General features: G+C 37.2%; 4 protein-coding genes across 4 annotated transcripts; all 4 read right to left on the reverse strand.

Annotated features, from left to right (window-relative positions):
• Nucleotides 1-10,906: 10,906 nt before the first annotated feature.
• Nucleotides 10,907-14,127, reverse strand: LOC122503895 (tigger transposable element-derived protein 4-like). Its single transcript, XM_043614656.1, has 3 exons — nt 13,179-14,127; nt 12,799-13,025; nt 10,907-11,041 (listed from the first exon to the last, which is right to left on the reverse strand). The coding sequence occupies exons 1-3, from the start codon at nt 14,125-14,127 to the stop codon at nt 10,907-10,909; spliced, it is 1,311 nt and encodes a 436-aa protein (XP_043470591.1).
• Nucleotides 14,128-14,713: 586 nt separating this feature from the next.
• LOC122503897 lies at nt 14,714-15,673 on the reverse strand. The gene has a single exon (XM_043614657.1). The coding sequence runs from the start codon at nt 15,671-15,673 to the stop codon at nt 14,714-14,716; it is 960 nt and encodes a 319-aa protein (XP_043470592.1).
• Nucleotides 15,674-17,363: 1,690 nt separating this feature from the next.
• LOC122503898 lies at nt 17,364-17,864 on the reverse strand. The gene has a single exon (XM_043614658.1). It carries the CDS (start codon nt 17,862-17,864, stop codon nt 17,364-17,366), a length of 501 nt encoding a protein of 166 aa, XP_043470593.1.
• Nucleotides 17,865-17,941: 77 nt separating this feature from the next.
• On the reverse strand, nt 17,942-19,198 carry LOC122503899. The gene is made up of 2 exons (XM_043614660.1): nt 19,062-19,198; nt 17,942-18,371 (listed from the first exon to the last, which is right to left on the reverse strand). The coding sequence occupies exons 1-2, from the start codon at nt 19,196-19,198 to the stop codon at nt 17,942-17,944; spliced, it is 567 nt and encodes a 188-aa protein (XP_043470595.1).
• Between the last annotated feature and the right edge of the window lie 2,979 nt (nt 19,199-22,177).

The following is a 22,177-nucleotide window of genomic DNA, read 5'->3' on the forward strand; positions in this document are numbered from 1 at the left end:
TTTCCGATCGCTGTTTAAATGCAAAACTAGCGGTTTATGATCGGTGACGATCTTAAATTCGCGACCCTCGAGGAAATATCGAAAATGACGAACAGCCTCGAAAATCGCGGTTAACTCGCGATCATAAGTGCTGTAAGCACGTTGAGCAGGAGTAAGCTTTCGTGAAAAAAAGCTAATGGCTTCCAAACGTCAGCGGAAGAGTCCTTGTCAAAGACCCTTTGCTCCAAGGCAGCGCCAATACCAAAATCTGATGCGTCGGTTACGACCCGGGTTTCACCGTCCGACGTGGGATGGATAAGCAAGGTTGCATTTGCGATGTTCTCCTTGATCTTCTCGAAAGCAGCGGTGGCCTCATCAGTCCAAACGACCTCAGTCCTGTCATTCTTCTTAGAATTTACGAGGTATTGATTCAATGGTAAGAGTATCTGTGCAGCTTGACGAATGCAACGACGATGGAAATTAACCAATCCGAGGAAACGACGTAACTCCTGAACCGTCCTAGGACGAGGATACGAAGTGATAGCCTCTACTCTCTCGCGAGTAGGAAGAATACCCTCGGAATTTACAGTATGACCCAAAAATTCCAACTCACTCTGACCAAAACTACACTTGTCAATGTTGGCACGAAGACCATATTCCTTCAACCTTTTGAAAACAGTATCGATATGTTGCTCGTGCTCAGCCATATTGGAAGAAGCGGTGAGCAAATCGTCGACGTAGGCAAAAACGAAATCCAGATCACCGAGTGCCCGGAAGATATAGCGCTGAAATGTCTGGCCTGCATTACGCAGTCCAAACATCATGCGGCAAAATTCAAAGAGGCCGAAAGGTGTAATTACGGCGGTCTTGGGAATATCCTCCGGAGCAACGGGGATCTGGGTGTAGGCCATGTGTAAATTGATCTTAGAAAAAACTGTTCTTCCAGCAAGATAATTAGAAAAATTGTGAAGATGAGGGACTGGATATCGATCCGGAATAGTGACCGAGTTCAAACGACGATAATCACCACACACTCGCCACAGACCTTCCTTCTTAGGTGCCAGGTAAATCGGTGCAGCCCATGAAGCGCTGGACGGACGACAAATGCCCTGTTGAGTCCATGACTGGAACTGTGTCTTCGCGGCCCTGAGTTTATCCGGAGCGAGGCGACGCGCGCGTTCTGCCATGGGTGGACCCTCAGTTACAATATGATGGAATACATTGTGTGTGGTCAACGATGTGGACTGCGAAGTTCCAGTGACTTCCGGGTAATGGGACAAGATCTCTGCGAAAGGAGATGAGCGATCAATCGATGTAACACTGCACGAAGAAGAGCCATGAAACGACATATTAGAATGCAACGAAGTGAGCGAGTCGAGAAGGCGACGATGACCAAGATCGACGGTGAGTCCAAAATGTGCTAGCAGATCAGCACCGATGATGGGAGCAGGAACTGCAGCTACACAAAAATTCCAAGAAAACTCACGTCTAAATCCAAGATCAAGTGTCATTCGTCTCTCACCATAGGTAGCAATACGTGAATCGTTAGCAGCAAAGAGTACGACGTCCGATGGTTTACGCTTAGCATTTGGCGGAGATGGAACGAGAGATACATCAGAACCCGTGTCAATGAGAAATAACAGACCAGATCGACGGTCACGAATGTGGAGACGCTTGGAAAATGCGCCACTCCCGATTGTCTCAGAACGGCTGGGCGCTATTAGTTTTCCGATTTAGAATTCGCGTTGTTTTTATTATTATTATTATTTCCGGAAACATAAGAGCAAGGTTCGATGCATTTGTTGGCTTTTTCGCCAAATCTATGATGGTACCAACAGTTAGGTTTCTGATTTCGAGAAGCTGAGCGATTACGCGAGTCGCGATGATTACTCCGGTTACGAGAATGTGAACGACATCGAGAATTGTTATTAGAATGTTTGGACGATTTAAAAGAGAGTGCGTCAACTTTAGCAGCTAATGCGCTAATTTGAGATTCTAAGTTAGAAAAAGGACTAGTATTATTTGCGGCAATTGCTGAGCACGAGTTTGCAAAATTAGTAGTCTCATAGACTTTATCAGCTAGGTCCGCTAACTTCTGCAAATCCGTAACGGCAGAGGCAGCCAAGATAGCACGCGTTGATTGAGGAAGTTGATCGAGAAAAACCGATTTCAAAATGTCCTCACTACATTTGTCATTACCTAAGCCGCGTAGTCGGGTTAAAACTAAAGATGGTTTGCCATCAGTTGGAATGTCTCCCTTTAAAAGCTGGCGTAATTTAGACTCGGAAGAAACGGAATAAGAAGATATTATTCTCGTCTTCAATTTAGTAAAAATATCAGCTGGAACAGGTCGAAGCGAAATAATGTCGCGCGCACATATCAGGATCTCAGGATCAAGGTCGGCTATAACGTAGTCGGCCATTGTTTTCTCGGCAACGATACGGCAATTACTAAAAACCGATTCGACCTGGATGAACCAGAATGAAGGATCACTCGATATAAAACGCGGAATTTTAGGTTGACGGTAAGCTTCAACGCGCTGCTGACCCTGCAAGTTCAACATCTCATCGCTAACTCTATCGAGTTGCATTTGCAAACGCGAAATCTGTTCCTCGGGGGACATAATCTCGTCGTCAGTAGGCATGGTAAAATAAAATAAACACACGAAAATGTTAAAGGTAAAAATAAAAAAAAATGTGTGACAAGGTGTCAGCTACTCAACAAAACAGGCGCAAACTCCAAAAAGAAACGAAACAATTCGCGAGGTTCTCGAGAAGGTCACTGAGCGATCCGGTTTATAAATCTATAGTTCACGTTTACGGATACGTTAAAATAAAAAAATTGTATAAAAATATACACGAAACCAAAAACACACAAAATTGTCGAAAAGATAAAAATGCTTTTCATTTCAACTAACTTGGGATACCGCATGAATTAAAAAGAATATCAAAAAGAAAAAAAATTATAATAATGATTTAGCTTATTTGACGGTGAGAAGGTTAAGCGTTTAAATACGCTAGAAAAATCATCTCACGACTGATAACGATAAGTCTTAATAATGTCTTTTTGAATTAAAAAGAATGTATATGTGTTGAATTTATGTTTGAAATTCTTAAAAAAGAAAGAAACAAATTCTTTTTGTCTCGAAAAGATAAATGAAATCATAAATCGTTGAAAACGACTATTTTATGTCAAAATCGTCAAGTAATTTAAATTCTTAGGGTGAAGTCCCATGATAGCGTTTTGCGTTGCGTTTTGTAACTAGGCCATGAGTGTGAGAGAGATACAGATATATGTTTGTTCTATTTGCACTCATGGCCTAGTTACAAAACGCAACGCAAAACGCTACCATGGGACTCCAGCCTTAAATAGTTTAAAAAATAAAAATGAAAAATTATAGAAAAACGATGAAGTAGAAAAAAAATTTTTAAAAGGATAAAAAAACCATAAATAAGAATTCGATGCGGCGAGTAGTCCCACGATGAGTTGATAATAGCTTCTGATGCGAACAGGTGGGCATCCAAGAAGAAGTTTGAGTCGATTTGTCCAATAAAAAAAGGAACGAGTTCAGGATAAAGTATTCGATGGTCAAAGAAGAAGTCCTCTTAAACAGCGAGAATCCAATATTTGATTGACGGTATCTCGCGATTGACTGTATCTCAGTTAAAACGTTGAAGGACAGTAGTCATACACTCCCAGGAACATCAGTCGTAAAAGGAAAAAAAGAATGATTTAAGAAAAATCCCTTTTCTTTATACCATAAAAATTTTACTGGAAATAAAATAAGGTTTATGTACTAACCTGGTGTGGGTGAACAATGTTCACCCACATGTACAAAAACAGCGCACAAAATGAACGTTGACTGCAAAACAAGAGGGTGACGAATGTGTAGACTTCGTCGAGAAAAGATCCTCCGAATTGGAAAAAATTTCTCCGTTATATTGTTTCGTAGCAGTCTTCAAATATATTTTCAATCACTGGGAGTTAGAAAACAGCAGCTGGATGTTGTTGCTGTTAGGTTGGTCGCCGGTATAAGGGAAAAGAAACGTGGAAAAGGAAAAAAAATATTTTCCAAGAAATTTTTATATGAAAAAATTTCGATAAATTTTTTTTCGATTTTAAATAATCAAAATTTATCCGTTGAAGCCGGATTGTCGGGATATTAACTAAAAGATCCAGAAAAAGAATTTGTGTTTTCTGGAATATCGAAAATATCAGAAGATTTACTTAGAAAATTGTTTTCCGTAAAGGAAAAAAAAATGATTTCTAACCCTTTTTGTCGGGGTCACCAAATGTGGAGATCTCTTTGAGATTTATTTAGAAAAATGTTGATTTGATCCTCCACTGATCAAATATGAAATAATTGGGTAAATAACCACCAATAAAGATTTATATAAATTAATATTTATTTCTTTTGAGAAAATAGTTACTACCGGGACACAACAATGTTTTCAGTGTGACTCTCTACACACGACTAAAATATTCCTTTTCTTTTGCCGCCAAGAGGCTGTGGGTTAAAGTCTCTTACACATGTGTGAAAATATACATAATTATTAAGGCTAAATCCCACAGTCCGACAGTTGAAGTATTTTTCTTGTTCGAATTTAAATTTTCTACAAAATGAGTCTTTATCTTGTTCGAAGATACAACATTTTTTGTTGAGGAAATCGCTTTTTCGTTCGAAGATACATTTTTTTTTCTATTGTGGGACTTGCGTTTTCGCTTGAAGATACAATATTTTTTGTTAAGAAAATCGCTTTTTCGTTCGAAAATACAATATTTTTTTCTATTGTGGGAATTGCGTTTTCGCTCGAAGATACAATATTTTTTTCAATAGGAATCGCAATGTCGTTCGAAGGAATACCAGTCGCAACATTCTCTCTATGATTCACTGATACATTCAAATCTTCACGTGCGAAAAATGCCGGTTTGACATTTTCGACGAAACCGATTTTTTAACACCGTTTACATCAATATCAAAAATTTTATTAGAAACTCTCTTAATCACTTTATGTGGTCCCGAGTACGGTGGCTCTAAAGATTTTTTTACTCCTCCGCGTTTTAGAAAAACATGTGAACATGAGTTAATATCTTTGTAAACAAAAATTTTTCTTTTATGCCTATGTTCGACAGGAATCGGTTTAATGAGTTTAATATGCTCGCGAAATTCTTCGAGAAATATTTAAGGAATAGTATTGAATTCCTTAGGAAGAACGAATTCTCCTGGAATTTTTAATGTGGTCCCGTACAAATATTCAGCGGGCGACGCCCCCGAATCGAGAACATTTGTTTTTAATCCAAGTAATACGGTTGACAATACGCGAGTCCATTTTTCGTCGCCATGGCACATTATGGCAGCCTTTAGCGTGCGATGCCATCGCTCTATTAACCCGTTCGCGGCGGGGTGATAAGCCGTGGTTCGAATTTGTTTGCAACCCGACAAATGAAGCAACGATTTGGAAATTATGGATTCAAATTGGCTCCCCTGGTCCGTCGTAAGACTCTCAGGAGTTCCAAAGCGGGAAATCCACCCGTCGACAAAAGCACGGTAAACGGTTAACGCTTCGATATTCTTTAACGGGATCGCCTCGATCCAGCGCGAGAAACGATCAATCATCGTGAGGCAATATCTAAAACCGTCACACGAAGTCATCGGCCCAACGATGTCGATGTGGACATGACGAAATCTATCCTCAGGAGCAACAAACTGCGAAGGCAAAAGAATATTATATCGGGATACTTTCGATTTCTGACAGGGCAAACATTCTCTGCACCATTCTCGAATATCCTTATTCATACCCGGCCAAATATAACTCTTTTCGATGTTTTCCGTTTCCGTTTTCGAAAAACTTTTGGGTCGTAAGGACGCAAAATTTCTCCTGATAAATCGCAAACTATTGGGGTGTGATCAGGACCCCACAGAATGCGCTTTAAATTAAGACAAGTGGATTTGTCTTGGCAAAGAATTTGAAGTTCTGGGTCTTTATTCTGCGCTGCTGATAATTCCAATAAGCTCACGTCCGACGCCAAACGTATAAGATCAACACGAGACAAACAATCCGCGACTACATTCTTCTCTCCAGGTAAGTATTCCAAAGAAGTAGTAAACTGAGAAATATAAGATAATTGTCTTAACTGACTTGGGGAGGCTTTGTCAGATTTTTGGCTGAAGGCATAAATTAGAGGTTTATGGTCTGTGACTAAAGAAAATTCTCTACCTTCGACGAAATGTTGGAAGTATTTTATTGATTCGAATGCCGCGGTCAACTCCCTATCATAAGTGCTATATCTTCTCTGCGTTGGACTGAATCTTCGGGAAAAGAATGCTAAGGGCTTCCAGCAGCTATCCTGAAATTGCTCCAAAGAACCTCCCATACCCGTATCGGACGCGTCTGTCACGACACGAGTCGAAGAAGCAGATGATGGATGCACGAGGAGTGCAGCGTTTGCGACATTTGTTCAACAATCTTCAAAAGCCTTTTCCGAATCCGGATTCCAGTGAATTTCCCTTTTATCATTTTTCTTAGAGTTATGCAGATATGCATTCAACGCCTTCTGACAATCAGCTGCTCGCGGTAAACACTTTCGATAGAAATTTATCAAGCCTAAAAATCGTCTTAATTTGAGAATATTGCGAGGTTTAGGGAAATCGAGGATTGCTTTAACCCTATCGGGAAAAGGTTTGACACCGTCTTTATTGATTGAATATTCCAAAAATTCCACCTCAGAACGACCAAAAACGCACTTATCCAAATTGAGGCAAAGAGAAGCTTCACTCAAACGATTGAAAACGAGTCTCAAATGATGTTCATGTTCCTCTTCAGTTACCGAAGAAATCAAAATATCATCAATATATGAGAAAACGAAATCGAGATCACCTAAGACTTTATGAATGTAACGCTGGAAGGTTGCACCCGCATTCCTCAAACCAAATGTCATTACCGTTGACTCAAACAAGCCAAATGGTGTGATAATGGCGGTTTTAGGGATATCATCTGGTGCGATAGGTATCTGGTTATACGCAGCGTGGAGATCCAATTTGGAGAAGATTTTTTTACCAAATAGCATTGTTGAGACATCCTGTACAAAAGGGACAGGATATTTGTCCGGTACTGTATGAGCATTCACACGACGGTAGTCGCCACATAATCTCCAACCACCACCTTTTTTAGAAGCCATGTGAAGTGACGAAGCCCACGATGCACTTGACTGACGATATTTACCAGACTTTACTTTTTCACGAAAATGATCCCTAGCAACAATCAACTTTTCAGGTGATAACCTACGAGCCCTCTCAGCTACCGGAGGTCCATTAGTAATAATGTGATGCATAATGCCCTGTGACAAAATTTTTCCAGACTGAGGCGAACCCGTTAGAGATGGAAATTGGGTTAGTATTTTCATATAATTATTATACTTATCCACCACACTCACTCCAATACAAGATGCCAATCCTACGTCACAAATTGTATTAATTCCGGAATGAGAATCAATTAATTTGCGTCCACGAAGATCTACGTTTACACCGTATGCTGACAATAGATCTGCCCCTATAATAGGATAGGGCACAGATGCTATTCTAAAATTCCACACTATCAAACGACTAAAACCAAGATTTAATGACATGCGACGTTCGCCATATGCATTTATTATCGAATCGTTCGCGGCATAAAGTTGATTGGGCATGTTTTCTTTTAGTTTTATGATCGGCCAGTATCAAGGATATATCAGAACCGGAATAAACTAAAAAGGTTAATCCGTATTCTCGATCCCTTACGAAAAGGCGTTTTGAAATGGAAGTAGAGTCGATCTTGATTGTGTGAGGTGGCGAATCTAGTTTTCCGACGATGACTTAACGAAAGCGCAAGGTGGTCTGCATTTATTAGCGTTGTTGCTAAATTTTTTATGATAATAACAAATTTTCTCTCTATTATTACGGCTTTGAGATCGATTTTTTTATGACCGTGCGATTTATTCGAATCAAATCGGGATCGAGATCGTGATCTATTACGGTTTTGATTATAATTTCCGTTATTTTTAAAATTTCCCGTCGATAATGAGTCAAGGCGTTGAGATATTTCGTTCAATTTACTTTTAAAATCGTTATCATTTTCGATAGACGACACCGATCCACCATAAACAGGTCCCGCATCGACAATCTTATCGGCTATTGTAGCGAGTTTCGCGAGATCGTTGGTTTCCGATAAGGCAAGAATAGCCCGACAATTCGCCGGAATATGTTCCAAAAATATTATACGAATAACATCATCGCTGCACCGATTACGACTAAGGTGACGAATTCTATTTAAAATGGCAGAAGGTTTTCCGTCGCCGATAATTTCTCCCTTTAAAATACCGCGTAATTCACTCTCGGTGAGGACGAAAAATTTTCAATTAATCTTTTTTTAATTTGCGTATAGAGATTCGGAATAGGTTCAGCCGATACAATAAGATCCCCAATAACCTGGATGACATCGCAATCCATGGCAGCCATAATGGCACCAGCTCGAGCTCTCTCCGATGTAAGATGGGCATAGTCGAATAAAAGTTCCGCTTGAGCAAACCATAATGCGGGCTCGTTGCGAAAAAAACTACAAATTTTTGGAATACGATATGATGCATCAACATGCTCTCGATTCGGATCGGTCGCCCCCTGATTCTGATTCAGTGAGCTATTGTTCGAAGTTTCCGGTTTCTCTGTGTCAGTCATTATAACGATCGAAAAGAAAAAAATAAATAAATAAAATTATTATATACGAATGATATTCCTTCGCCGATAATAAAAATAAATTACAAAAATGTAAAGACGTTTAATGTCCGAGAAACAAAACAAAAAGACGAAACATTTACTAAGAGTAATATAATTCGCAATACAAAAACATCACACACACAGTGCTTTTAGACGTTGAAATCGAAAATAAAATAGTTTATTAAAAACAAAATGTTTTAATATAACGCGATTAATTTTAGAAAAAAAATTTGATCAAATCGTTAATAAATTTCGAATTAAAAATTATTAATTGTGAAATAAAAATGATCAGACATAACCAAATAAAATTGTCGATACAATTAGGTGTATTTAAAACAATACGCATTTTGTAAATAAACTTTAAAATGAAATGCGCAAAATTTGTATTATTTCGACCAAATAAATCAAAAAATAAAATTTTATCAAATATTATTTTTCACTAAAGAAATCGTTTAAACGCGTCAAACAACTTAACCCTTTAACGCCCAGTGGTACATACGCTGTACCACAAATGCATTAAAGTCATCATAACTTTGAAACTAGTACATATTACTACAAATTTTAAATTCTTAGCTCTAGTAAAACTCTTCCAGCAGATAATTAAAAAAAACAAAAGTAAAAAAATAATAATAAATAATTAAAATAATAATAAATAAAAAAAGTGTCAAGATACATTTTCTCCTATGACGGACAAAAAAATTTTAAAAAATTAATCAGATTCGATTAAAACTTGTTACTCGGGGGTTTTTGGGGTCGCTGATTACGAATATGAAGTCAAAATTGCAAAATTCAAAATGGCGGATCCAATATGGCGGACGAAAAAATAAAAAATAATGGGATTTATATGAAACTTGTCACTCGGGGGTTCTTGGGGTCGCTGATTACGAATATGAAGTTAAAATTGCAAAATTCAAAATGGCGGATCCAATATGGCGGACAAAAAAAATAAAAATTAATGGGATTTATATGAAACTTGTCACTCGGGGGTTCTTGGGGTCGCTGATTACGAATATGAAGTGAAAATTGCAAAATTCAAAATGGCGGATCCAATATGGCGGACAAAAAAAATAAAAATAATGGGATTTATATGAAACTTGTCACTCGGGTGTTTTTGGGGTCGCTGATTACGAATATGAAGTCAAAATTGCAAAATTTAATTTGGCGGATCCAATATGGAGGACAAAAAAATAATGGGAGATATATGAAACTTGTCACTCGGGGGTTTTTGGGGTCGCTTATTACGAATATGAAGTCAAAATTGCAAAATTCAAAATGGCGGATACAATATGAAAGACAAAAAAATAACAAATTAATGGGATTGACATTAAATTTGATGCTTTGAGTTTTTGGGGTTTCTGAGGTTAAAATGTTAAGAATCATAATGGTGGATTTAATAGAGCGAATTATGTTTAATAAAAGTAAGATATTTAATCCATTTGTGAAAGGAAACCTGGAACGCTTGACTCGAACGAAAAAGAACAAATGAAAATCAGCTGGCCAATCAATAAAAACAATTGACAACCCTGGAGCGCATGACTTGAATGAAATAGAACAAATGATAGTCAGCTGGTAACAATATTCAAGTAAATCCTATTTAATTTTTAATTCTCGTCCGCCATTTTGGATCCGCCATTTTGAATTTTGTAATTTTGACTTCATATTCGCAATCAGCGACCCCGAAAACCCCCGAGTAACAAGTTTCATATAAATCCCATTATTTTTTATTTTTTTTTATCAGCCATATTGGATCCGCCATTTTAAATTTTGCAATTTCGACTTCATATTCGTAATCAGCGACCCCAAAAACCCCCGAGTGACAAGTTTCATATAAGTCTTATTAATTTTTAATTTTTTCGTCCGCCATATTGGATCCGCCATTTTAAATTTTGCAATTTCGACTTCATATTCGTAATCAGCGACCCCAAAAACCCCCGAGTGACAAGTTTCATATAAATCCCATTATTTTTTATTTTTTCGTCCGCCATATTGGATCCGCCATTTTGAATTTTGCAATTTTGACTTCAGATTATATACCATTATATACCAAGTGTGGTTGAAATCGAATCGGTGGAAATAATTCGGGCTTTAAAGGGTTAAATTGGACTTTTGCGAAAATTATTATTACTCGAATTCGCCAATGTAAATAAGAAAGGTTATGATCGAGGACATTCATATTACTCACGAACAATAAATAACACAAGGCAACGACTCCCAAAACGCGATGGTTCCATATGCTGCATAATCCCTCTCCACGAAGAAATGACCGGTGATGAGGATGGCGAAATCCATGGATGTTTTTTTGATATAAAAGTCCTGAAATAAGACTTCGTTTTTTTATATAGATCGTCAAAAAGTCCACAGGAAGCTCTCAGCATCACTCCTCACTCCAGGCGTCAATTGAACTTTTTTCATGAAAGAAAAAGGAGAAACAAATTTGAGGGAAAGGAAATCTGAAAACTATTATTTTGCAAAACAGGTTTTGATTGCGTTACGCACCTGTTGCATGGGCTCAGAATAGAGTTGCCCATGCGCTGTTTTCAAAAAGCGTAAAATATTTGTGACAGCTTGTCTCACCATAACCGGAACCAGGAGTCAATTTCTTAGTGATGAAATTCCATTTTCAAAAATGAACAGGTTCTTGGTCTCTTTGGCGGCATCCGGTCTCGGGCATCACATTCGTCACTGCAGTATAATGGTTGTCGATGTTGGTCACACAGGATAACAAAAAATCTTCGAACGAAAATATTCTTGTATTTTTAGGTTGAGTTGTTAAGAATTTAGGATTCTTCGAAGGTTGAGAATAGCCTGATGTGAGTTTACCGGTAAATTAAACATGGCGTCGTTGAGGTAAAAACATGTGCTCATACATGAATAGTTGAAAATTCGTAATAATAAATATTGAGCACTTCACGATTTCATGGGAAAAAAATTTATAAAAATATTTTGTATCAATCGATTTAATATTGTGTACGGATTGATTTCATTTCCCATGATATTTGTAGATTCAATTTTCCACGACGCTATTCCGATCACGTCGGGGTCACCAATTGTGGGAACTTTAGTTGAATAAATAATTAATATTTATGAATATTCCCATTATAGTGTTCAGGATAAATTTAACACATTTTGCTTAAACTCAACAATATAATTTATTATAATATAATATTTAGTATTACAAAATGAATGCTACTTTCTCGTCTTACTAGTCACGAGACTCTCGTAATATAATAATGAACTATACTTCAGTCGGCTCTATCCCACTCCTCGTACGGAGGGGTAAAAGCGAGTGAGGGAAAGCAGCAAGCCTGCTATTCCCCACACTTAAATAGTCGAAACGCGATCTGTTCGAATTATCAAGTAGTAGAATGGTAAAGTTGACGAATGTTCAAAACATCGAATCGTCATTTAGACGAATGCTAAAAACATCGAATCTTCATTTAATCGAATGCTAAAAACATTGAATTCTCAATTCGTCGAATGTTCAAAACGTCGAATGATAAAAACGTCGAATGCTAAAAACATCGAATCGTCAACATGTCGAATGTTCAAAAACGTCGAATTATCAATTTGTCTAATGCTCAAAACATCGAATTGTTAATTCATCGAATGCTTCAATCTTTGAATTTTCCATTCGTCGAATGTTCAAAACGTCGAATGCTAAAAACATCTAATTCTCAAATCGTCGAATGCTTATGTGGGATATGGTTACACAATTCAATTATTATATATATCCCTTTAGTGTTCGGGATTAATTATCAAATATACAGTAGAACCCGGTTAATACGATTCTCTAGGGACAGCGTTAAGAATGCGTCTTAAGCGGGAAAACGTATTAGGCGGGAAAGCCCCAAAAATGTACTATATATTCATTTATTTAATAAGAAACATTTACATCTTTGGAAGTTACAATATAATCACATAATATTCTCAAATTACTTGAAATAATCATATTTTTTTTGTGACAACGATTTTGATGAATTGGAAATAATAATATTTTCAATGTAATTTAATTTTTGAAATCCATCTGCACTGTCACTCAGTGAAGAAAAGAAACGCCTTAAATCGTTTACTGCAGTTAAAGCTTGAGAATTAGACAATATTGGAATAGGTTCATCTTCGTCATCGTCATCATTTTCGGGTACCTCTTCCATGTTCTTAGCATCGTCCACAAGGTCTTGAAGTGAACTCACTTCGTAAGTTAAAACGTCATCATCGATCGAAGAATACTCAGGAAAATCTGGCAAAATGTTTGGTTCTGATTCTTCTTCTATGATAACGTAGTCGTTGCTTCGAAATCCTGCTTTTGTGAAACAATTTTCAATGGTTTATTTTTTAATTTCATCCCATGCAGCTGCAATATACAATATCGCGTCATGAACATTTACTGGCTGTTTGCAATCAGGGGCTTCCATTTCTTTTAGATAGCGATGAACCAGACGCGATCTATAACCCTGTTTGACAACTTTTATAATGCCCTGATACATGGGCTGTAATTTGCTTGTAGCATTTGGAGGTAAAAAAACGAGTTTGATATTCGTTAGCTCCACATCTTTGGGATGAGCAGGACAGTTATCAATGAACAAAATTATTTGTCTACTTTTGCTTTGAAAATGGTCATCTAAAGCTTTTATCCATTTAATGAAACGTGGACCAGTCATCCAGGCTCGAGATTGGGCATCATATTCTACAGGTAATGATTTTACGTTTTTAAAACAACGTGGCTTCTTTGAATTACCAATGACTAGCAAACGTAATTTTTCAGATCCATCAGAGTTTGAACACGCCAAACCAGTTAGCCTTTCTTTACTGGCTTTACCTCCATGACAAGTTTCCCCTTTGAAAACATGCGATTTATTGGGCATTAATTTAAAAAACAATCCAAACTCGTCAGCGTTGAAAATATCTCGAGGTTCATAATTTTGCAACATTGCAGGAAGCATTGTCTTCCATGTATCGACATCTTGTTCGGACACAGATTCAGATTCTCCGTTGATTTGACGGTACACAATACCGTGGCGATTTTTAAAGCGATCAAGCCAACCAGTGGAACCAGTGAAATCTGTGATTTGTAAACCGGCGGCAATTTCACGTGCCTTTTCACATAAAATAGGACCACTTATCGGAATTTTTAAAGCCCTTGCTTGATGAAACCAATCCACTAAAACTCCCTCTAATTTCTCAAACTTTCCTGTCTTCAACTTTTTTCTTTTCGCTCCACCTGACCTACATTCTTCTTCAATCTCATTTCTACTCTTTAAAATGGTGCGTAACGTAAAAACTGGTAAATCAAATTCAATAGCCAAATTTGTTTGACTTTGTGTTTGAGATTTCTCACCATAAAGCTTCAATATCTTCGCTTTTTCTTGGAGAGATAACGCTTTTCGCTTTGGTGTTGACATTTTTCAATGAATAGAGGTTAGATACTGACATAAACAAAAGACCGCAGACAGCGACAATGGTGGTCTTCAAGCAAACTAATTAAGTGAATGCTTAGCGCTACTTGCACTGAGTTGCTTGCCGATACCGACAGATATAGTGTAAGACAACATGTAAGTCGCGGATAGATGTTGTAGCAGTGCTGCGTTGGCGTATTAAACGTGATAAAATGTATGAAAATATGTCTTTAATTGCAGGGACCATCATAAATGAGCGTCTTAAGCGGGAAATCGTATTAAACGGGAGCGTATTAACCGGGTTCTACTGTAATTATAAAACTCAACTATAATTTATTATATCAATCTGATTTACATATAAACTTATGTATACGACAACTTAGTCTCGAGACTCCGAAAATAGTAATGACAATAGCCAAGCATACACATGTACATTCACACAATCCCCACTCCTCGCTGGAGGGGTTCGAGAGGGAAATTCAAATAACTATTTCCTCACAATACTCCCCCCCGAGTAAAAAAATAAAAAATTTTCTTTTTACGCTATGAATAAAATTTACATTATAAAAAAATATATATACTAATTTTTACATTATTTTCCTGCGCAGGAATAAGTATGATCTGAATCATTCGCGAAATTAAAAGTAACTTTTTTCTTCTTATTAGTATAAGTTCTTAATTTAGGTAATTGAATACTTTCGTGGTTTTGATTAGAATTATCACTATTGAGAGGAGTATTGTTCATTGGCGTTTGGACAATATTGTCCGGCGAAGAAATCACAACATCAAAAGGAGAACTACTCGACGAAGGATTATCGCTTGCATACCAGCTTTGCATTGTTAGATTTTCGCGTGCGAAAAATGCGGGTTTAACATTTTCAATCGACACATTTTTCTTAATACCATTAACATCAATTTCCAGAATTCGATCGGAAATTCTCTTAGTTATTTTATGAGGTCCCGAATATGGTGACTCTAGGGATTTTTTTATTCGTCCAAGGCGCAAAAAAATATGAGAACACGTATTCAAATCCTTGTGAACAAAAATTTTCCTTTTATGTTTATGTTCGACCGGAACAGGTTTAACAAGTCTAATGTTCTCGCGAAATTCTTCAAGGAAAATTTGAGGATTTGGAACGAATTCCTCCGGAAGAATAAATTCACCCGGAATTTTCAATGTTGTTCTGTATAAATATTCCGCAGGCGAAGCTCCCGAATCGAAAACGTTGGTGCGCAAACCAAGTAAAACCGTTGACAAAACGCGAATCCATTTCTCACCATTGTGACACATCAGGGCCGCCTTCAGAGTACGATGCCATCGCTCGATTATTCTGTTAGCGGCAGGGTGATACGCCGTAGTACGATAACAACCAGACATTTGAAGCAATGATCTAAAAATGAGTGATTCAAATTGACTTCCCTGATCCGTCGTGACCTTCTCCGGGACCCTAAAACGAGACAACCAACCATCAACAAAGGCGCGATAAACCGTTATTGCCTCGATGTCCTTCAAGGGAACAGCCTCAACCCAACGTGAAAAACGATCGATCATCGTCAAAAGATATCTACATATAACCGTCGCAAGAAGTCATTGGGCCGACGATATCAATATGAACGTGTCGAAACCTATCCTCGGGAGCCACAAAATGAGATGGAAGTACAATATTATGTCTGGATATCTTTGCTTTCTGACAAGATAAGCAGGTTTTGCACCATTCGCGAATGTGCTTGTTCATATCTTTTCAAACATAACTCTTACTAATATTTTTTCCAGAAATTTTTGCACTAGGATGTGCAGGATTGTGAAAAATGTCAAATATTCGTCTTTGAAAAATTTTAGGAATATATGGACGCAAAATTTCTCCAGATAAATCACAAATGACCGGGGTGTGATCAGGACCCCAGAGCATTCGTTTGAGATTAAGACTGGTGTTATTTTCTACAAAAAGATTCATCAATTCAGAGTCATTTTTTTGTGCTTCAGACAATTCCGTCAAGCTAACATCCGACGCCAAACGAATCAAGTCGACACGAGACAGACAATCCGCGACAATATTATTCTTTCCCGGAATATATTCGAAAGATGTTGTATATTGAGATATAAATGATAATTGTCTTTGTTGACGCAACGATGCTTTGTCCGACTTCTGAGAGAAAGCATATATTAACGGCTTATGGTCAGTAACCACGGTAAATTTCAAAAATTCGAGGAAATGCTTAAAATATTTAATTGCCTCGAAAACTGCTGTTAATTCGCGATCGTATGTACTATAACGCTTTTGAGTATCGCTAAATCGTCGAGAAAAAATTGCCAATGGAGACCAAATACCGTTTTGAGATTGTTCAAGGGCAGCGCCCATTCCGTAATCTGACGCGTCCGTCACAACACGAATTGGGGCATTAAGTGCGGGATGCACGAGAAGAGCGGCATTAGCAATACTCCGACGACAATCTTCGAAAGCCTTCTCCGAGACAGGATCCCATGGAATTTTTCTATTATCATTTTTCTTTGACTCATGCAAAAAATCGTTTAAAGGTCCCTGATCGTTCGCCGCGTTTGGTAAATTTCTACGATAAAAATTCATAAGTCCCAAAAATCGTCTAAGCTTAAGAATGGTCTGAGGTTTCGGAAACTCAAGAATTGCCTTAACTTTCTCTGGTAGGGGTTTAATTCCATCCTTATTAATCAAAAATCCAAGAAACTCCATCTCCGTTTGACCGAAAGAACATTTTTTTAAATTCACGCGAAGAAATGCTTTATCAAGTCTATTAAAAACAATTCTCAGATGTCTTTCATGCTCCTCCACGCTTGAGGAAGCGATGAGTACATCATCGACGTACGCTAACACGAAATCAAGATCTCCCAGAACTTTAAAAATATATCGCTAAAACGTCTGGCCCGCGTTTCACAAACCGTATGTCATTACAGTATATTCAAATAAGCCAAAAGGTGTTATAACGGCCGTCTGAGGAATATCTTCGGGCGCTATGGGAATCTGATTGTATGCGGCCTCTAAATCCAATTTCGAAAAAATCGTTTTGCCGAAAAGAATTGCTGATACGTCTTGAATGTGGGGTACCGGGTATTTATCCGGTTCGGTTTTAGAATTAACGCGACGGTATTCCCCACAAATTCTCCACTCTCCGTCTTTTTTCAAAGTCATATGAATTGGCGACGCCCACGATACACTAGAAGCGCGACATATTCCGGATTTAATTGCGGATTGAAAAAAATTTTTAGCCTAAATGAGTTTTTCAGGTGATAACCGGCAAGCTTTCTCCGCTACGGGTAAACCATTTGTGATGATATGATGCATTACACCGGTCGACAATATTTTATCCGCTTGAGGTAAACCGGTAATTGATGGAAATTCTGCGATAATTTTCAAGTACGATGTTGATATGTTAACCACACTCACCCCACAACAGGGAGCTACTCTAAAATCACAGATTGTCTCAACTCCGTCCTGAGAGTCAATCAATCTGCGATTACGAAGATCGATATTTAATCCATGTGCCGATAATAGATCGGCCCCGATTATCGGATAGGGTACCGATGCTATACAAAAATTCCAAGAAACCGATCGACGAAGACCAATTTTTAAAGAAAGACGACGCTGACTATACGCATTTATGAGCGAACTGTTCGCTGCATAAAGTACGGATTCGACAGGTCGTTTTCTGGTTTTGTGATCGGCAGGAATCAATGAAATATCAGAACCAGAATCAATAAGGAATACCATTCCAGTTTTTCTATCTCTGATAAAAAGGCGTTTCGAATCGTAATTTATATCAACCCTGTCTGTGTGAGGTGGTGTATTTAGTTTTTTTTAAATGAGCAAGGTGGTCTGCATTTTAATGCGTCGTTGCCGAATTTTTTATGATAAAAACATTTCTTATCGTTATCGTTCTTATTGCCCGGTTTCTTTTTATTATTGTTTTCATTGGGATTTCTTGACATAGATCGGTAACGAGATCGAGATCTTGAATGATCTCGATTGTAATTACGCGATTCTCTGTGAGTTTCGATTGAAAGAGACTCGATCCGACTAGTTAATTCATCAATTTTAGAATTAAGATCATCGCGCCTATCAACCGATGCTACCGCAGTTGACGACCAACCCCCGACGTCCACGATTCTATCTGCGATTATAGCAAGTTTTGCAAGATCACTAGTTTCAGACATGGCGAGAATAGCACGACAATTCGCTGGAAGCTGTTCAATGAAAATCGCGCGGATGACTTCGTCACTACAACGATTACGGCTTAAATGTCGAATTCTACTCAAAATCACCAAGGGCTTTCCGTCACTCAAAATTTCTCCCTTTAAAATTTTTCGAAGTTCACTTTCGGGGGATTGAGAATAACTTTCAATTAATCTATTTTTGATCTCTGTATAAAGATTTGGAATAGGTTCAGTCGACGTTATTAAATCACCGATAGTTTGAATGACATCGCACTCCAAAAAAGGTTAGAACTTTCAAATAAATTGATCGTCTCAAAACAAAGCAGTCAATGCTTAAATTCAAACACAAATATTATACGTATTGAAATCCGAAACAAAAATTTATTTACATTTAAATTAACTCGAAATAAAATTTTGAAACTATAAAATTTATACGAAGGTAAAATTGCGTTTTGAAAAGAAATTTTTCTCGATCGAAATTAATCATCGGTTGGTGTTGAGAATGTAGAAAAATTCTCGGCAAGGTCCCCGGGAAAACCTCCAGATATCGTGAATAGCAGACGTCAACAGAAAATTCTCATGAAAGAGGAAAAATCATAAGGGAAAGGAAAGTGAAAACTGTTATATTGTTAAAAACAGGTTAATGCGTTACGTTAACAGGTATATGCGTTACGCACCTGCTGCATGGGCTCAGAGTAGTGAGTGCCCATGCGCCGTTTTCAAAAAGCGAAAAAAAATTGAGCAGCTATCTCACCAAAATATGCCCAAAAGCGTGAACGATGCCATCAGGAACTCAATCAGAAATTCCTCGAGGCTGAGTGACTGTCTCCAGTTCCGAGTCAACGGCTCGATGCTGTCTCGTTCAACCATGTAGTTAGGAGCCTCGTTCATACGAACAAGTGCGTTTCAAATTTTGTCGTAATTAAGAGTCGATGTTTTCCAAAACTGAATCGGTCGAATAAAATCTCTCAGGATTCAACAAATGTGGAGAACTCCTGATGAAGGTTGTCGTCTTGTCGCACATACAAAAATGGCGGTCCTCAGCTCAACATGTGGTCGTATTTTTGAGTCGAAAAATTCACAGTTTTTATTACGAAAAAGTCGTAAATTTTGTAACCAAATTAATAGAAAAATTTTTTTGTTTTAAAAAAAGTTGAAATAAAAATCGGATTGCACTTAGCAACTTGGATTAAGGTAGATTGAAAATCCGATGTCATCCCGATCACGTCGGAGTCACCAATTGTGGGATATGGTTACACAATTCAATTATTATATATATCCTTTTAGTGTTCGGGATTAATTATCAAATATAATTATAAAACTCAACTATAATTTATTATATCAATCTGATTTACATATAAACTTATGTATACGACAACTTAGTAAAGTAGTCGAAACGCCATCTGTTCGAATTGCCAAGTAGTAGAATGGTAAAGTAGTCGAATGTTCAAAACGTCGAATTATCAATTTGTCTAATGCTCAAAACATCGAATTGTTAATTCATCGAATGCTTAAATCATCGAATTTTCCATTCGTCGAATGTTCAAAACGTCAAATGATCAAAACGTCGAATGCTAAAAACATCGAATTTTAAATCGTCGAATGCTCAAATAGTCGAAACGCCATCTGTTCGAAATGTCAAGTAGTAGAATGGTAAAGTAGTCGAAACGCCATCTGTTCGAATTGTCAAGTAGTAGAATGGTAAAGTAGTCGAATGTTCAAAACGTCGAATGATAAAAACGTCGAATGCTCAGAACATCGAACTGTTACGAACCGAAAAATAATTATTTATTAAATTATTAAATTTGAAGAAAAAAAATCCAGATATCAAAACTTTGAAATATGAAATTTACTTGTCGAGCGATGAAAAGAAATTCTACCGCGCGCCTGCGGAGGTTCGCTGGAGGAATCAAGCTGACAGGGCCGGATGGCCCTGTTTTTAATTTATGGGATCCGTTTTTCTCTTTTAAAAGAATTTACCAAGCAACACCTTTTTCTAATTTAGTAAAATGATGATAACAGAGATCAAATATAAAGACATTAAAGAGAACAAGATTTCAAATAAAAAGTACAATTTATTTTAAACCAAGAATAAGAAAATCATTACAGAAAAATACAAAGAGAGAAAAGTAAAAAGGAACGATACAGTATTCAAAAACTCACCCTCTCTTCTTTTAAACATAAATTTCTTATTTACTACCGCCTGAGTTTTGAGATGATCGGCGGGCGAAGATTCTCAATTGTCTTTGTACGAATTTGCTTAGGCCTTAATTTCGGGTAACCTAGGCAAATGCACGCAAGAATAAAACTTAAAGGAAAAGGGGAAATTTTAAACTTTACGCACACACACGCACTGAATTTATTATTAACACCTTTAATTAATTTTGAAGTTTTATCTTTTGTTGGATTTAATTATTGATTCGAATCCAAAATTAGTATTTAAAATTTTAAGGAAACGAAAAATAATTAAATTGGGTCGGGCTTCACTTGTGAAGCTTTTGCCTTTTTATTTATTTTCGTCTGTCCTAAAATCTTAGACACTATCTTGTAGCGGTCTTTTTAGACAAGGGGCCGATTAACAGACGGGCGAGTCCCGGCAATACGCAATGCGTTTATGCCTCCGCGAGGAGCTGACTAACAAGGCGAAAATTGTACTGCGAATTTGGAAAATTCTTTCTAAGCCTTTACTCCTCGCTTCTAAATCTGGGGAAAGATTTTGGGGTAGAAGAGGTGGTTTGTGGGAGTAGAAGTGGGATAGGAACTTTAGGCCCATTGGTCGATGCGATTTTTGCTGACTTTGGGATCTTGTGCTAGGCGTGAGACCGGAAATTAGTTTGCAGAAATATGATACTTTTTGAAGAATTATTATTTCCAATAATTCCAATCATGAACTATAGAAAAAAAAGAAAAAAAATTTATTTGAAAAAATTTTTTTTTGTTTATTGCTATTATTGTTATAAATAATTAATTAAAATTATTTATCAGTAACAACGCAATAGTGTTCATAATAATGTTCAAGTTGTAATTATTTTGGCAATTCCAGAAACATCTTTTAAATTTTAATTCTGCAAATAATTTCTGAAATAAATAATTTTAATTTATTTCGTTGTACTTTAAAAAGAATTAATATCCAGCTTGAATCATCGCACGTGCGTTTGTTTGGCAAGCACATAGGGCCCAGGGGAAGAGGGAAGGATGCAACGAAGGAGAAGAAGCAACGAGTGAAGGCTTACAATGTGTGAGTGGTATGTACTATGCATAGTACGTCTGTGTGCGAGTCGCCACAGTTAGCATTGTCCCAAAGAGTTCGTATGTATGCGTGTGCATTGCCATAGCCATCCGAAGATGTATAGGTCTAAGCGATATAATTACGGATTATTTTATTTCTTTACCTTTAATTCCATTTACTATTTTATTTTATAAAACAATTTAAATATCTTTTTAGTTATTTTGACAACATATTAATTTTACAACAAAATATGCGAATCACAATTATAAAATTACAGCAAAATTTTCTTAGATTATTTCGCTGTCGCGAAATGTGCACACATAACCCATACGTTCGACCTTTAATCATGGAAACGTGTTTAAGTGTTTATGAGATTTTCGTACATTAATTTTGAATTGGGAATATTGCGACCCAGCGGAAACTGTTCAGGCAGATGCCGCAAGCTTCATTTTACGGTTCGCAACATTCGCAAAATTATTATACATAGTTTTTAAAAATGAGAATGTTGCGACCTAGTGGAAACTGTTCAGGCAGATGCCGCAAGCTTCGTTTTATGGGTTGCAACATTCGCAACATTGCCGTTTTAGTTTTTCAAATGGGAATGTTGCCGCAAGGTTTATTATTACTTTTAAGTAGCTGCC

This window comes from Leptopilina heterotoma, unplaced genomic scaffold (assembly GCF_015476425.1).
Source record: "Leptopilina heterotoma isolate Lh14 unplaced genomic scaffold, ASM1547642v1 Lhet_272, whole genome shotgun sequence".
Classification (NCBI taxonomy): Eukaryota; Metazoa; Arthropoda; class Insecta; order Hymenoptera; family Figitidae; genus Leptopilina; species Leptopilina heterotoma.

Bases quoted from the DNA above. Each gene is read 5' to 3' on its own strand.
- LOC122503895 (XM_043614656.1), bottom strand. From the start codon at position 14,127: ATGTCAACACCAAAGCGAAAAGCGTTATCTCTCCAAGAAAAAGCGAAG. The intron at 13,026-13,178 runs GTTATAGATCGC...TCACAAAAGCAG, and splicing joins TATAAAAGTTGTCAAACAGG to GATTTCGAAGCAACGACTAC. The intron at 11,042-12,798 runs GTAAACGATTTA...GTCTTATTTCAG, and splicing joins ATTCTCAAGCTTTAACTGCA to GACTTTTATATCAAAAAAAC.
- LOC122503897 (XM_043614657.1), bottom strand. From the start codon at position 15,673: ATGATCGATCGTTTTTCACGTTGGGTTGAGGCTGTTCCCTTGAAGGAC.
- LOC122503898 (XM_043614658.1), bottom strand. From the start codon at position 17,864: ATGGTATTCCTTATTGATTCTGGTTCTGATATTTCATTGATTCCTGCC.
- LOC122503899 (XM_043614660.1), bottom strand. From the start codon at position 19,198: ATGAACGAGGCTCCTAACTACATGGTTGAACGAGACAGCATCGAGCCG. The intron at 18,372-19,061 runs GTGAGATAGCTG...TAATCGTTGTAG, and splicing joins ACGCTTTTGGGCATATTTTG to TGACGAAGTCATCCGCGCGA.